Genomic DNA, 18,129 nt, shown 5'->3' with positions numbered 1-18,129 from the left:
TATGCACCCGAGGCAAGGTTGCGCTTGGCCCGAAAGATTGCTCTGAGATGACGATAGCTCCAAAAAAAAAAAAATCACATTGCATTATACACCTTCATGCCGGTAGCGCTGAGCAGTGTAAAAAATAAATAAAAAATACAAATAATTATTTTTTTTGTGCGATACGCAGGATGAAAGAATGGTGGTGAAGGATTGATAAATATGAGACACAAGACAGCTCTTGTCATAACAGCCGGATGCCCAATTGGGGGCCAATCAGAGCAGGCGGCAAAGGCTGATGAATTTTTCGCTGTTTGAATCCAAACACCCGCGCAGAGGCCACGACCTCAACACTTGTTAAGCAATCTGGTCTCACAAAACGGCAAAAGAAAGTTTTTTGGTCCAATTCAAGGATTTAGTATTTCTTGCAATTCTTCAAAACGTTTTTTGCCTTGTTCTCAGTGACGGTCCAGATGTTCAGAATGATTCATTCGGAGTACAGTGATACCTCGGTTGACGAACCCCTTGGCTTACGAAGTTTTCGATTTACGAACGTTGAATTTCTGAAAATGTTACCTTGGTATACAAACTAGTGTAGACTGCAAGGTTAAAATATCCCATCAATCAGGCTCCACAAATAACCTGCACAAGCCATCTGTACACTTGATGCAAAAAGCTATCAACCCAGCTAAACAGAACACAATTGATGAGGAACAAGGTAAAATTATCGCAGAGAAAGCAACTACAAGGGATCATTCCTCAAAATGGTGAAAGAAGAACGCTATGTTCCTCGTCAAGTATTTAATGCTAATGAAAGCGGCCATTCCATTCCATCAAGCCATCAACGACCATCCCAAAGGTAAATAAAACGACTTTATTATACACTACAGTTTATTTCTTTAATTATAATACAATAGCACATTTATTATAGATAAAATAAGGTATATTTTGTGTAGTTTTAAGGCTTCGGAAATTAGAAAGTAGAAAATTATGTTTGACCTGGGAACGGATTATTATAATTTTAATGGTTTCCTATGGGAAATTAATTTTTGGGATACACACTTTTCGCCTTACACACTCTGTCTGTGAACCAATTAAGTTTGTAAGCCAAGGTATCACTGTTGTTTTCCTTGCAAGACCTATTGATGCCTCTTTTTTTTTTTGTTTTTCTTCTGTCTGACATATATACGCGACTGCTTTGCTTCCCCACGAGGAAAAGCAGTAGGGTATTGCTTTTATCATTTCGGAGTTTCTCGCAAAATATGTGGAACCATTCACAAAGCACAAAACACATTATCTATTCTCTCCTGACATATAAATGCAAATGAGAATTCCCCAAGCCAAAGCATACGGTAGCAAACAATTTTACAAATAATTTCCAATTCACTTTAGTATCCTGCGCACTGATTTCTGGACGTTTTTGAAATGAAATACAGTGATACCTTGGCTTACGAACTTAATTGATTCCGAGAAAGGGTGTGTAAGGCGAAAAGTGTGTTTTCCAAACATTAATGTCCCATAGGGAACCATTAAAATGAGAATAATCCGTTCCCAGGTCCCCATAACACATAATTTTCTACTAAATAGCCCTTAAAACTACACAAAATATACCTTATTTTTTGTATAATAAATGTGCTATTGTATTATTATTAAAGAAATAAACTGTACCGTATACTAAAGTAGTTTTATTTGCCTTTGTGATGGTAGTTAATGGCTTGATGGAATGGATAGCTTTTTGCATAAAGGAGCTCTGGGTTGTACATCTTGGATATGGCAACAGCAACAGATGCAGGCAGACACACTAGAAACTTGGTGTTATTTGTGGAGCTTGATTGAAGGGATATTTTAACCTTGCAGTCTACACTCTGCCTTTGAACGATGAAGAAAGTTGAAACGAGTCCAAATGTCACTGTGTTTTCTATCCATTCTCTCACCATTTGACTTTTGTTTTTGTCACTTTTGTTTTTTGTTTCAAGCTATGTCGTCTCCCTTTCGTGTGTGTGTGTATTTGTGTTTCTGTTACCCATCGCCCCGCTCACTGCTACGTGTGTCCTGCTGAACTATCAATAAAGTTGAAACGAGTCCAAATTTCACTGTTTTCTATCAATTTTCTCACTCTCTCCCTCTGTCGTCTGCCTATCTATTTCACATGCAGGTCTGTGTTTCTGTACCCCCCTCACTGCTGTGTGTGTGTGCCCTCCCTCCTCTACCAGGGATCTTGACCAATCACGTGCGGCTTTAACCGAAGACTGGGGTGGGTAGAGGGAAAAACAAGTCGGCTACCATTTCCTCGTTAGCTCGAACGGGCTCATTCGCGAACACTCATTGTAAAAAATAGTCAGTACGCCAAGATTAAGTTCTCGCGAATTCGCAAAAACGTTCGTAAGGCGAAAAGTTTATTAGCTGAAGCGTTCGTAAGCCGAGGTATCACTGTAATATTGTACAATCTCTAACGATTGCCTCATTCTTTTTAGTTTTTTCAGAACTGCGGTCCGCCAAAGCCTAAAGGCGTAGGCAGGGCCGCACGTGGCATTTCCGACGTGTTCAGCAGCCGTTTTAGGCCTTACCGTCCAGAGGAAAAGACAACAGCGGCCACGGAGACAAGCCTGGATCGACTGGTATGTGCTAGCGTAAAGTTGTTATCCTCCTCTTCATATTTAAGTGTTGTGATTGCATTGATGGAGAATTGCTCAATGTCCTTTTTAAAGGCGTTCGGGTAGTTTGTGTTTTGTAAATCATAAGAATAAATACATCCGAAGTAAGCTGGAATGAAAACTACAGCTGCAAAATTCTATAGATATATATAGTGGCGGGCCGTGGATTTTATCGCTAGGCCTTCAGTAGTGCGATGTCTGAATCAATCAAGACTGAAAAGTGTGGCGTGATTTACAACAAGTCCACCAGAGGATACCGTTAGCCAGGTTATAACTGACCGACCGTTCGTAATGATGTCTATTTTTGCTTAAGCTGCTGGTTACTTAGAAAGTATGCTAGCTCTGGCCAGTATGCACTTATCACCTAGCGGCTAGTAATACTATGGTTGGCTCGTGACTAGCCAATCATGTGACTAGGCAGTCATAATTTGCGAAAACGCTGACCAGCACCTTCAAGAAGGCGTTTGTACCCCTTTTTGGGTTGTCAACTCGAAATCTGATTAGTTAGAGCAAAACTTTGATTAACAAATTTTATGCGACAGGGCTAGCAGAAGTCATTGTGAGGGCGTCCATGTAGATTTGTGATCCTGGTTACAAATGATGGCTGAAATGTGATTGGTTAAATGCTTAAATACAAAAACACACATCTGGAAGTAGCGCAACGGATCAAAATTAATGAAAGGAAGCTGAAAGACAATTTGGAATTATTTATGAAGAATTCATGGACAAAATATAATTAACGCCAGTCCGTGAGTCAGATATTTTTAGGCCAGCATAAAAGGCTTTGCAGGCCTTGACGGTCCGCGACTACATACGGTGACACCTCGGTTTACGAAACCCTTGGCTTACAAACTTTTCCGTTTACGAACGTTACATTTATGAAAATTTTACCTTGGCATACAAACTATTTTTCGGGATACACACGGGGCGCCACAATGAGTGATGTGTGGTTGGCGAACGAGCCCGTTCTCCTAACAAGAAAATGGCAGCCGACTGTTTTTGTCCTTTTTTCCCCGCCCTCAGTCTACGGTTAAAGGCACGTGATTGGTCAAGAACTCAGCAGTGAGGGGGGTGGTGGGTTAAACATTAAAGAGACAGGCGGACGACAGAGAGTGAGAAAATGGATAGAAAACAGTGACATTTGGACTTGTTTCAACTTTGATAGTTCAAAAATAGAGTGTAGACTGCAAGGTTAAAATATCCCATCAATCAGGCTCCACAAGTAACCCGCACAAGCCATCTGTACACTTAATGCAAAAAGCTATCAACCCAGCTAAACAGAACGCAATTGATGAGGAACAAGGTAAAATTATCGCAGAGATAGCAGATCATTCCTCAAGTTGGTGAAAGAAGAAGGCTACGTTCCTCATCAAGTGTTTAATGCTGATGAAACTTTCCACTCCATTCCATAAAGCCATCAACGACCATCACAAAGTTAAATAAAATGACTCTATTATACAGTACAGTTTATTTCTTTCATCATAATACAATATTACATCTATTATACATAAAATAATGTCTATTTTGTGTAGTTTTAAGGCTTAGAAAATTAGAAAGTAGTAAATTATGTTTTATGGGGACCTGGGAATGGATTATTCTCATTTTAATGGTTTCCTATGGGAAATTAATTTTTGGGATACACACTTACACTCGCCTTACACACTCTGTCTGGGAACCAATTAAGTTCGTAAGCCAAGGTATCACTGTATCTATATCTATAGATAGATGGGGTTTTCTGATCGATTTTTTGAGTGGGACCATCCACGAAGGTCCACCAACCTAAGAATTTGTCTCATGATTCATCCAATTAAATCTTTGTCCTCTTGTTTTCATTCTACTGCTGCTGCTGCTTCACCAAGAGGAGCGTCTGGATGACAATGCAACACAGTGTAAGAATTTCCTTCCAAACATCACATCTTTTGACTTCTTTACATGCCACTCGGGAGTCATTCCACGTGACTTCATAATTATGAAGAGTATCATTTGTTTATTTTATTTATGTTAAACTCATTCACGAATTTATTCAGGAATTGGAAACATAATGTAGAGCGCCATTCCTGAATTTGTGCGGGTTTGTTTTTTTTTCTTGTTTGGCTGCTGATAAAGCGCTGGCCATGGCCTCTGGCAATGTTTTTCCCTTCCCCGAGGGGGCAGCATTTCCCTTTTTTCCAAGTTAGCACTTTTTATCCAGCTTCAGCCGTTGTTAAGGCGCTATATAAACCAATATGTATGTATTGCATTGGATTTTGACAGCTGCCCTTATTTCAAGCTGATATAACTCCTGACCCATATACAGGTAACATCCGACTTACGACCAGCCGACCTACCCACACCCGTACTTATTACCATGACCGCCACACCCTATTTTTTTTTTTTATTCTACGCCTGGCACCATAAATTGCTACTGCAATGCTACAACAATTTTGGCCAGTCAGCCAGCATCTCACTCTTGCACACCAATCGACTGCGTGATGGCACCAGAGGGTGGAATGTCAACCATGCCCGCCCCTCTGGCGTCCCAATCAGGTCGTTTGCAAGTCATTTAGCACAGAGTCTCTATTCAACATTTTGAATGGCTTTCGACTTACGACTGTTTTGACTTACGACCGTTTGGTCAGAACGGAACCCGGTCGTAAATCGGATGTTACCTGTAATTTAGGAATTAACTCTTTGTTTCTGATGAAACAAGAGAGTTTATGGTTTCTTACACTGCATTGAACGTTTATGTAGTCCTAAAACTCAATATTCTGTGGGTCCTGGAATTCGAGTGACAATGACAAACACCCTGGCAATGAATGACTTAACACCAAAATGGGACTCGTGACTTACTTTGAGTTTGTTTCCGTCATCCAACTTGGGTATCATTTCTAACTGGAGAACTATGTCAAGGTACCTTGTGACTCAGGACCCGTTTTAAATCTCTTCCATTGGCTAATTTGATGACAAAAGATCAGGATTTAATCCCCAGTGCGGTGCAGTTCTTGCCACCTGCTCCTCAAGGGGTTCAACCCGGAGGTCAAATCTCATTGTACATCCGTAATGTGAGAAATAAAGTAGCATTATTTTATCTTTGAGGTTAAAGAACAGCACTCTGGCAGTCAGGCGAAGGTACTTAGAGGCGAGCAAGCGACAATGATTGGAGATTATGCCATCTTTTAAATTCAGCAGGAACGAGAAAATGAATGAGGTCAGCCACATATCAAGTCCTGGAAGCGCAACGGCGCCAGTCGGGTCGTTGTGGGTCCCGATCCAGCCAACTTTTAAATTTTATATGTCGACTTCCTCTGACGCAACTGATTCTAATGATCAGTTTATCAACAAAACTCGTGGAATATGATCCACAAATTCCGATCATTTGATCAGGCTGGATGGGAGCTGTGGTGAAACCTCGGTTCACGAAACTCTTGGCTTACAAACTTTTCGGTTTACAAACATTAAATTTATGAACATTTTACCTTGGCAAGCGAACTATTTTTCGAGATACACATGGAGCTGTCGCAATGAGTGATGTGTCGTTTGCGAACGAGTCTGTTCTCCTGAAAGAAAATGGAAGCCGGCTTGTTTTGGTCCTCTATTCCCCACCCCAGTCGTCGCTTAAAGCCATGTGATTGGTCAAGAGCACAGCAGTGAGGGCAGGTGGTTTAAACATTAAAGAGACAGGCAGATGACAGAGAGTGACAAAATGGACAAAAACAGTGAAATTTGGACTTGTTTCAACTTTGATTGTTCAACGGCAGAGTGTAGACTGCAAGGTTAAAATTCCCATCAATCAGGCTCCACAAATAACCCGCACAAGCCATCTCTACACTTGATTCAAAAAAGTTATCAACCCAGCTAAACAGAACACAATTGATGAGGAACTAGATAAAATTATCACAGAGAAAGCACAAACAAGGGATCATTCCTCAAGATGGTGAAAAAAGAAGGCTACGTTCCTGTTTAAAAAAGTTTTTCTGATGCCAGTTAGGAAACCAAAAAAATGGTGTCGGTTGTACTTTCACACTTACTGTCATTTTCTTCCCAATCTACGCCCAGTTTGAGGGCTCTCAACAGTGGGGGGAGGCAGGAGTGATGTGCAGGGGTTGTGTCAGTTTAATTAGAGCTGAGACTGAATCTATCTCCAGCACATTTAATGGCGATGTCGCCGTTGGTCATGTAATTGGCAGTTGTGTCCCAAGACAGATTGCTGTGACCATTTTGACAGTCACGCAATGAAAGTTTCTTTCATATCGCTTCTTGTTTTTGGTATTTTTTTGGGAATGGGGTGGGGTTATTGTACTCCCAATGTAATGTGACAACAATCAACAAAGGGGCTGCAATGACGCGATCCAAACCGCGGAACCTCTCATTTAAAGGACAACCAACACCATTTTTTTCTGTTTCCTAACTGACATCACAAAAACGTTTTATCGCATCTAAAATACCCAAAACACGCAAGCTGATATTTTTTTGTCAAATGCAAAACATGTCCCAAAACTGCCACAAAATGAGCTCGGAACTGGGCAGATTCAGAAAGTCCCGCCCCCTTGTTGGTGACGTCACGCCAGGATACTCCTTCACAAACTGCCTTGCTCCAGAATCAAAACAATGGCTTCAGAGAGTTCAGATTCGGAGAAGATGCTTTCTTGTTACTCATCCAGTTATGAATTTGAAAAATACTAAACTACAGTAAAGTCTCGTTATATCGATATCGGATATATCGACAGTCCCGGTTATATCGATACTATTTCTATGCACGCACGGAGAAAATTACATGCAAACAGGGTCGGATATATCGATAGTCCCGGTTATATCGATATTTTTTCGGACTCCCTTGAATATCGATATAACGAGACTTTACTGTAATTGAAATTAACCAAAATACTATTGGCTATCTATCCAGCTGGCTGGATATCTATTACATATATGTTAGCTAGCTAGTTGGGTGGCTATCTATTAGCTATCTGTCGGCTATCTAGGTGGCTATCTGTTAGCTATCGCTCCAGCTGGCTGGATATCTATTACATATCTGTTATCTAGCTAGTTGGCTGGCTATCTATTAGCTATTTGTCGGCTATCTAGCTTGCTATCTGTTAGCTATCTCTCCAGCTGGCTATTTGCTAGCTGGCTAGCTATTGGCTATCTATTAGCTAGCTGAATGGCTGGCTATCTGTTGGCTATAATAATAATAATAATACATTGAATTTATGAGCGCCTTTCAAAACGCTCAAGGTCACTTTACAGTCACAGGATAAGTTTTTTTCTGTGGGTGAGCAGCCGCAGGCACACGCGCCACTCAACCCGGAAATAACTCAAATAGAATAGTAAGACCAATAGATAGAAAGCTAGCCAGCAAGCCAATAGAAGTAACTCAAATATAAGAGTAAGACAAATAATAATACATTTAATTTACAAGCGCCTTTCTGAACACTCAAGGACACTTTACAACAAAGACAACACACAAAACAGTAAAATCATGCATAAATAATCGTACAAATAATACAAATAGATAGGAAGATAGCTAGCAAGCCAATAGATAGCTATCTAGTAGCTGGCTCGCTAGCTTTTTATTTATTTGAGTTATTCCGAGTTGAGTTAAATCTCACTCTTAATGGACACACACACACACACACACAGAATTGAATTTCCCTGCGAGTGAGTGTGCAAACATGTCGGTTGAATGCTTCACACTGAACTGCCATCCGTGGCCTCACGATCATCCCGTCGCCGGAAACACTTGAGAAGAAGCCAAATGTCGCCTTGTCGCTCGAGGCATTCGGCGAAAGAGGTTTTCCCCGCCGCTGAAAAAGGGCTCCCGACAGCTTGCCGCAATTTCGCCAGCGAGCTAAATGACAACATAATGATTGTTATCTTAAAGAGATTATAGACTCGCGAGAACATGATGTGGGGGATATTACACTCAATTTCCTCCATTAAGCCCTCCTAAACTGTAGACTGCTCCTGGAGGAATGGGGTGACTCCCTAATGTGTCAAAACCAAAGCACGGGGTGGGGGGGGTAGGCATTATTCAGCTGAATTTGATCAGGATTGAATGCTTATGTCGCCCTAAAAGTCAATATTGTGTGGGTCCTGAAATTTGAGTGACAATGACAAAAACCCTGGCAGAGTGGACACAATCGTCTGGCAGTGAATAATAATAATAATAATAATAATAATAATACATTTCATTTCTAAGCGCCTTTCAAAGCTGTCAAAGTCACTTTATAGTCACAGGATAAGTTTTTCTGTGGGTGAGCAGCGACAGCTACACGCACCAACGTTCACTCAACCCTGAAGTAACTCAAATACATAGAAAGCTAGCTAATATATACCTAATAGCTAGCCAGCCAGATAGCTAGCCAGATAGATAGATAATAGCTAGCTAGATCGCCAATATATATCCAGCTACACAGATAATAGACAGCAAATAGAAAGCTAGCTAGGTAGCTATCCAGATAGCAAATAGCTAGTCAGATAGAACTCAGATACATAGAAAGCTAGCTAATCTATAGCTAATAGCTAGATAGATAGCCAAATAGCTAGCTAAATAGCTTATATATAGCCATCTAGACAGATAATAGATAGCAAATAAATAGCTAGCTAGGTAGCTAGCTAGGTAGCTGGCCAGATAGCAAATAGCTATCCAGATAGCTCGGTTGAGCGGCGGCAGCCACACGCACCAACGTTCACTCAACCCTGAAGTAACTCAAACACATAGAAAGCTAGCTAATATATAGCTAATAGCGAGCCAGCCAGATAGCTAGCCAAATAGCGAGCTAAATGGCTATTATATAGACAGCTATAGACAGATAATAGATAGCAAATAGACAGCTAGCTAGGTAGCTTGCCAGATAGCAAATAGGTAGCTAGGTAGCTAGCTAGCTAGATAGCCAGATAGAAGTTCAAATTTTTGCACATTGTCTAGCAGTGAATGAGTTCCTCATTGATGCAACCTTTTTTACTCCTAACGTTCTGGCTGCTAATCTCGAATAGCCTTTTTTGATAAGACGCCGTTTGCCTCTCATTCCAACACTTTGAGGTCAGCCATTTTGTTTTATGTGTTCGTCCTCTGTTTCTTATCACGCTTAAATGAAAGAACGGCCCACCCTTCCCATTAGTTCCATTGCCAAAGGAATCAGCGATACAAGACGAGAACACAAAAAAAGCATTGAGCTTTGTCGTCATTGTCTCCAACTTAATTGCTTCACTCCCACACGGTTAGAATGAAGACAAAATACGACATCAGTTGTGTAGATAGCAATTATGGCCGAAGCTCTTCTTCATTGTCGGCCATGGCGTGATTTGTCAACGTACCCAAGGCGTTGCGAGTTCACTCAGAAAGTGTAAAATTCGCCCGACTTTGTTAGCTTACGTGTGTCAAGATGGCGGCCATCAACGCCATCAAATTCGAACTGAGCTACACACACAAAAAAAAATGTCTTCCCTACATTTCCTGCCTTACGTCTTTGTAATCTGTCATACAGGAGTGGTCCATCGATGAAAAGGTTTCTTCAGCCGTCATCTGTACTTATGGGGACCTGGGAACGGATTATTCTCATTTTAATGGTTTCCTATGGGAAATTAATTTTTGGGATACACACCTTTCGCCTTACACACTGTCTGAGAACCAATTAAGTTCGTAAGCCAAGGTCCCACTGTGTGTGTGTGTGTGTATATATATATATATATATATACCTACTGTCCAGACGTGGCGGTGCCAGACTTTTCTATGATTGGTCCCTGGGGGGAGCAGAGACCTACTCCCTGCGGCTACACTGATTACTTCTCTTGTCCTGACTGATTACTTGTATTGTCCTGCCTAAGTATGAGGTCTGCGACTGGCCTGATTACCCCATTTGCTCTGGTATCACCTCATCAGCATAACTAAGCCTATGTTGCCTAAAATGTCTGTTGTACAAACGATCCAACAATGGTACATCTTGCCTAAGAAGTCTGTTGTGCCGTTGTTGGATCAAATGGGGTAATCAGGCCAGTCGTAGACCCCATAATCAGTCAGGACAATGGAGTAATCAGTGTAGCCTCAGGAAATAGTCCTCTGCTCCCCCCAACCTGAGAGCAGGAACCTATCATAGCAGAGTCTGGACAGTAGGGATATTGATAGGGCCGAAACTACCAGCAAAAGACTTCAGTTCGCTGACGAAGCCTCTTGGATGAGAAGCGAAACATCCGACACCTTCAAAGAAGTACAGATGACGGCTGAAGAAACCTTTTCATTTCCTGTCTTACTTCATCTCCAGCTTAATGGCCGTCAGTCATTATCCCACCTGCCCCCCCATTGTTATTTTTGCACGCCGTCTGTCTCACATTTCAAAAAATCTCACTGAGGCACAAAAATTTTAAAAAAGATTGCGAAAAGGAAATACCCTTTTGTTGTTTGGCGTAGGCTTGCCGCGCTTGTCGTTCACCCCCACTCGCTTCGTCTCGTTCTCTTCTGCCGCGTTTCCACAGATCTTTTTTGTCGGGAATAACGGCGACATAATAAATGTCGAAATGATAAAAGTTTTTGAGTGGCAAACCTACGCGCCAAATAAAAATGGGGTTACGGTCATTTTACAAGTTTTGTCAAAAAAAAATGTAGTCCTGAATTTAAGATCAGTGATACCTTGGATTACGAACTTAATTGGTGTGTAAGGCGAAAAGTGTGTATCCCAAAAATTAATTTCCCATAGGAAACCATTAAAATGAGAATAATGCGACCATAATGAGACCAATGTGCCGGACTTAATTTGAAATCACCGCAGTTGAGCGTTTCGCTACGTACACACGAGCCCACCAGTGTCACGATACAATGAACCAACGGTTGGATGAGGAACAGGCGGTGACTTCCCGGCAGACAAGCTCCCCAGGGGGTCGATGGAGGAAGAGTGGGGGGGGGGGGTGAAGCAGGCAAGTTTGACGAAGCACCTGTTTGGGTCCAAAGGGGCCAAATGGGAAATAGCTCCCCATTTAGTTGGAAACTTGTGAAGTCATAGTAAGATTGAATACCGGCTGCAAGTACACTGGGATTAAAGTATTGTTTGCAAACATGGTGGTGGTGATGGAATGAAACTATCCATGGACAATGTCTACACCGATCGTCGCAAACAGCTTTAAATAATTAACATTTTTCTATAACTCCATTTTTCTTTGTTCGCTGTCAGCAATGGTGTTTCAAAAAACTTGTCACTGATTTTAAAGGACAACCGACACCATTTTTTTGTGTCCTAACTGACATCAGAAAAAACGTTTCATAGCATCTAAAATACCCAAAACAAGCAGGCTGATATTTTTAGTCAAATGCAAAACACCAATAAAAATGACTTCAAGTGTCCCAAAACTACTTCAAAATGACCTCAGAAAGCTTCAGTTTGTGACGTCACACCAGGACGTCTTGCCTTGCTGGAGAATCAAAGCAATGGCTTCAGATTCGGAGAAGATGCTTTCTTGTTACTCGTATGATTCAAATAGTTCTGAAGAGGAAAGCATACATGTTTGCAATCGATTCAAGAAGTCCTTCCGTATCAATTTGAGCCGTCTGGACTCCGATGTAGCGTCCCGGAAAATGCACAAGATGGCGCCCAAAATGGGCTGATTTGTCTGCTGGGAATTTGTGTCAACTAGTATCAAATAGAAGTCTTGGTGTAACACACAACGATTCACCATCGCGTTATTTATGTTTTTTTTTCCTTCCAATTTCATCATCAACACAAAGTTTTCAGGCAAAACAAAGTACCGCGAAATGCATTGACTTGATCAAAGGACTGCTACAGTGTGTCCTTTCTCGGTCAGGGGCGTTCCTTCAGTGACGTGACGTGAGGACTCGTCATCAATCAGACGTGGCGTTGCCAGACTCTGCTATGATTGGTCCCTGCTCTCAGGTTAGGGGGAGCAGAGGACTACTCCCTGCGGCTACATTGATTACTTCTATTGTCCTGACTGATTGCTTCTATTGTCCGGCCTGAGTATGGGGTCTACGACTGGCCTGATTGCCCCATTTGCTCTGGTATCACCTCATCAGCATTACTAAGCCTATGTTGCCTAAGAAGTCGTTTGTAGGAATGATTCAAATTGAACCTCACCCCACCATGGCAATTTAGTGAAGGGTTTTGCCATTTTATGCAAATAGCTTATTTTACTCCCCCCTTTTCAAACATTTAAACAAACAAACAAACAAACAAAAGTTTGCACACCCCTGGTGTCATGTAGATCCTCACCGGGTAAGATGTTTTAGCGTAGCATATTCGTGCTAAACAAACCATGACCTGCCGAATATAAGCACAGATGGATGTTTCAAACCCGACTGGCTTCATGTCTTCTCCCAAGGGTAAATATTCCATTTGGGGAAAAAGGGCTTTTCACAAACAGATGGCTTTCAAAACTTTCAAAGCAGCTTGAAAACTTAAGTTGCTTACATTGTTTATCAGATATTGTAAATGTTGCTATTATTAGCTTGTCAGCCCGCTAGATACAATGCCCCCCCCCCAAAAAAAAAAAACCACAATGAGTCGAATGTCCACGATTTGAACCTTGCTGTCCCCTCCGAGATGAGTATCAGTGCCACTTCCCATCTTCACTAAATCAGTCATCGTCTCATCACGACTCAGCTCCGTGTCTCTTTTTCCCCTGTGGAGCGCACAAAGTGGATGATGGGTGGTGGTGGTGGGGGGGGGGGGGGCACATCTTTAATGTGCCGGCGTCGAGAAACTCGGAGCTCTGGTTTTGATAAAACAGAGCATTTGTTTCTCCGCGGGAAATGCGACCTCTCAACATACACCACATTGCGACATTTTTCTTTGCAAATAAAACGAAAACACCAACATCCATAAAACAACAGAATGTAGACATTTTAATGAGTTGCCTTTAGAATAATAATAATAATAATAATAATAATAATAATAATACATTTCATTTATAAGCACCTTTCAAAACTCTCAAGGTCACTTAACAGTCAAGTTTTTTCTGTGGGTGAGTAGCGGCAGTCACATGCGCCAGCGTTCACTCAACCCGGAAGTCACTCGAACAGATAGAAAGCTAGCTGGCTAATAAATAGCTACCTGGATAGCTAGTTGTGTTTAGTTCATTTGGTCTCCTTATTATCTGTTACAAATTAGCTAGATAGCTATTTAGCGAATACATAGCTAGAAAAGCTATAAAATAATAATAAATAATAATAATAATAAATAATAAATAATAATAATAATAAATAATAAGAAAAAGATGAAAAAGAAGAAGAAGAAGAAGAAGAAGAAGAAGAATACATTTCATTTTTAAACGCCTCTCGCAACTCTCAAGGTCACTTTACAGTCACAGGTAAAGTTTTTTCTGTGGGTGAGTAGCGGCAGCCACATGCGCCAGCGTTCACTCAACCCGGAAGTCACTCAAATAGAGAGAAAGCTAACTGACTAATAGATAGCTACCTAGATAGCTAGTTGTGTTTAGTTCATTATGTCTCCTTATTATGTTACAAATTAGCTAGATAACTATTTAGCTAATAGATAGCTAGAAAAGCTATATAATAATAATAATAATAATAATAATAATAATAATAATAATAATAATAATAATAATAATAATACATTTCGTTTCTAAGCGCCTTTCAAAACTCTCAAGGACACTTTACAGTCACAAGATATTTCGTTCCCACCCACATACTCTACGCAGCCAATTGCAAGCGAGCAATGCAAAATCTAACTTACAGCATCTATCTTTGAATAGTTTTCAACATACTGTACCTGCAAAAAAATGTTCGTATGTACCGTAATGTTGTAACTCGAATGTTCGTAAGTTGGGGAGCCACTGTATTTACATAAAACGTGATACCTCGGCTTACAAACTTTATTGCTTCCCAGAAAGTGTGTGTAAGGCGAAAGGTTTGTCTGCCAAACATTTACTTCCCATAAGAAACCATAAAAATGAGAATAATCCGTTCCCAGGCCCCCATAAAACATTCTTTTCTCCTATAAAATGCCTTAAAACTACACAAAATATACATTATTTTACATATGATAAATGTGCTATTGGATTGTATTTAAAAAAAAATAAGCTGTAATATCAAATAAAGTTGTTTTTTTACTTTTGTGATGGTCGTTGATGGCTTGATGGGATGGAGTGGCCATCTTGAGGAATGATGATAGCAGCTTTATCGTCAGAACTGGCTGCCTCACCTTGACGAATGACACTATGAATCCCTGTACGACACTTAAAGTTCTCAAACCATCCATGGCTAGCCTTGAAATCATCAATGCATGCCGAATTTCCAGGTTGCCTCTTGATATCCGAGTGATGTTGCTATGCTTTCTCGGCGATGATACCCTCACACACACATGGCCCCATGCTAGCTGCCTTTCGTTAATTTTGTTTTGTTTTTGTTTTTTTTTGTTTTTTTTGCTCAATATTCTCTCCCTGCTTGTGTGACCTTTCTGTAGGTTGCATATTTTGTAAAATCACTTCAAATGACTTCTACTGAGCGTATTTTACAAAGATTCCATGGCATATTGCTATATTTGACCTTTTAAGACTTATGCTCATTATTCATGAAGTCTTGTTTTCAAGCTGATAACGATGCCCTAAGTGACGTCACGGAGGGAACGCCCCTGATCGAGAAAGTGACATACAATGCATTTTGGGTACTTTTTTTTATCTGAAAACACCATGTTGATGGCAAAATTAGAAGGAAAACTACATCAATAATGTGATGGTGAATCGTTGCAAACATTTATGTTTTCCTCTTCAGAACTATTTGAATCATATTCATAACTGGATGAGTAACAAGAAAGCATCTTCTCCGAATCTGAACTCTCTGAAGCCATTGTTTTGATTCTGGAGCAAGGCAGTTTGTGAAGGAGTATCCTGGTGTGATGTCACGAACTAGGGGCGGGACTTCCTGAATCTACCCCAGTTCCAAGCTCATTTTGTGGCAGTTTTGGGACACTGGAAGTCATTTTTTATTGGTGTTTTGCATTTGACTCAAAATATCAGCCTGCGTGTTTTGGGTATTTTAGATGCCATCAAACGTTTTTCTGATGTCAGTTAGGAAACAAAAAAATGGTGTCGGTTGTCCTTTAAATATGACAACTTCTATTCTGTCGATTCTCTGTCAGTTTCAAACAAAAATAGTAAGCCGCTATTGAATGTGTCCTTTAAAACAGAAACTGTGCAGCATTTGCGTCGACATGAGTCCTTTACCCCGAATCGCTCTTCAATCTTATTACCGAGAATCCATCTTCCAAACATACAGTAAAGTCTCGTTATATCGATATTCAAGGGAGTCGGAAAAAATATCGATATAACCGGGACTATCGATATATCCGACCCTGTTTGCATGTAATTTTCTCCGTGCGTGCATAGAAATAGTATCGATATAACCGGGACTATCGATATATCCGATATCGATATAACGAGACTTTACTGTATTTAATATGCTGGGCGTGATGTGTTGAGAGTGTATTTGCGTGAGTGACCTGTGACCCCTCCATATTTCTCTCCGCACATATTGCCTTGACTCTTGCTTATTCGTGTCAAAGAATGAAAGTCTTCCCAAAGCGTAAGCATCACCCCGTCAGATTTCATTTTCGTAATCTTGAGTTATCAAAAACATGGGGCGGATGGGGGAGGGGGGGTGTTTATGACACATTGATAATAATAATAATAATAATAATACATTGCAGCAATGTAGTGAAAGGTGAACCATTTTTCATGCTTGATTGTATTGTTTGGAATCCAAATGACATTTATGCAGTTTTTTAAAATTCTTATTGACTGATAATGCAATGCTGAAAAACACTTTTTACCAGTGTCTGAAATAAATCCGGGGTGTGCAACTTTTCCGTCGGGCGTACAACTTACAAAACGTCTCTGCCCACGTGGCTTTATTTAATAAAGCAAACGTTTGAACAAAGATTTCGAAATCAGAATAAATTATTCCGATTTAGAAATCTTCATTTGGTTTGGAAATTTCTGAATTTCGGTTCGTTTGTCAATTTGCATACTCGGCACGGCAGCCAATCAGAAGCCTGCTTCGTGCTTCCGTCTTTCCCCGAGCGTTATAAGGTCGTGCATTTGCATATCATTTTCCAAAGTAGATGCACAGAACCTCAGCCCCAGAAGAAGGATTCAAAAGAAGCTAACAAAATTTATGACGCTACAAAAGGTAAACGTACATCATGCCGTGACTGTAAAGTGTACTTGAGAGTTTTGAATGTCGCTTATAAATTGAACGTACATTAAAAGCATCGTTGTAATGAGTTTCAGACACTGGTATTAGCCTTTATTAGTCTAGCATTGGAGAAATTTACATTTCACAGCAGAAAAGTGATCAAAGTAAGAGAAAAGGAAGGGAAGAAGTAGAAAAACAAAATATAGGACCTGCTGTAAAGGCCGCCAAATCAGAATCAGAATCAGAATCAGAATCATCTTTATTGCCAAGTATGTAGAACACACAAGGAATTTGTTTCCGGTAGAACACGCTGCACTAGTATCGTTGTCAAAAAAACTGCTAAGTGGCACTATACAGTTCCATTTTGGCTACTGTTGAAATCAAACGTTTGCTTTATTTAATAAAGCAAACGTTTGACCGAAAATTTTGAAATCAGAATAAATCATTCTAAATCTTCATTCGGGTTGGAAATTTCTGAATTTCGGTTCGTTTGTCAATTTGCATACTCGGCACGGCAGCCAATCAGAAGCCTGCTTCGTGCTTCCGTCTTTCCCCGAGCGTTATAAGGTCATGCATTTGCACATCATTTTCCAAAGTAGATACACAGAACCTCAGCCCCAGAAGAAGGATTCAAAAGAAGCTAACAAAATTTATGACGCTACAAAAGGTAAACGTACATTATCCCGTGACTGTAAAGTGTACTTGAGAGTTTTGAAAGGCGCTTATAAATTAAATGTATTATTATTATTATTATTATTATTATTATTAAAAGCATCGTGGAAAGAGGAGTTCACGTGGCTTGTAGCAGACGACGCAACGCAAACATTGCATTGTGAAAAATGACGAACAGTGTCCAACTGGAGCAAAATCATCAGCAAGGAATATTTACGATAAATAAAGCAAGAGAGCATTTATTCTTAATTCTTAATTAAAACAATCCTTAATACTTTGCAACAATGTTTGTTTGTTTGTTTGTTTTTTTGCGATTAGTCGTCTTATTGTGTTTGAAATTGTGAAAAATGGGGCAGGCAACTTTACGGCCGGGTAGGCAACTTTTCAGAGTTGTCTGCCCTGGTGTCCGCTAACTTTTTGTCATGAGTTTCAGACACTGTTGGAATATGCCGCATAAACATGCAGTTTTTAGTTCAAATACAACAGTCATCCATTTCCTTCTTGGGTCGATAGCGGGGCCTTCGTGGGGTGAGGTCTACACTTCTGGTGGCCAAGCAGACCCACTTCAAAGTCCGTTTAACCTCATTAGCACAGTTGTGGTTCCAGCTCCAGATTACAATTAGTATGAGTGAGCTCCGTTTTCCCGCAAGTAGCATTTCCTGAATTCGATTCCCATTACGTCATGAAATT

At 40.5% G+C, this 18,129-nt stretch overlaps 1 protein-coding gene across 1 annotated transcript in view; it reads left to right on the top strand.

Annotated features, from left to right (window-relative positions):
• The window catches only part of gpc6a (glypican 6a), a 143,409-nt gene that overhangs the window by 106,390 nt on the left and 18,890 nt on the right, over window positions 1-18,129 (top strand). The window contains exons 6-7 of the mRNA XM_088991536.1: window positions 2,454-2,597; window positions 4,493-4,522. Coding sequence (XP_088847662.1) covers window positions 2,454-2,597; window positions 4,493-4,522 — 174 coding nt within the window. The remainder of the gene's footprint in view (window positions 1-2,453; window positions 2,598-4,492; window positions 4,523-18,129) is intronic.

Source organism: Hippocampus bargibanti, linkage group LG03 (assembly GCF_051943395.1).
Source record: "Hippocampus bargibanti isolate YZ-2025 linkage group LG03, ASM5194339v1, whole genome shotgun sequence".
NCBI classification, from domain to species: domain Eukaryota; kingdom Metazoa; phylum Chordata; class Actinopteri; order Syngnathiformes; family Syngnathidae; genus Hippocampus; species Hippocampus bargibanti.
Note: the sequence above shows the minus strand (reverse complement) of the source record. Positions and strands in the feature narration are given on the sequence as shown.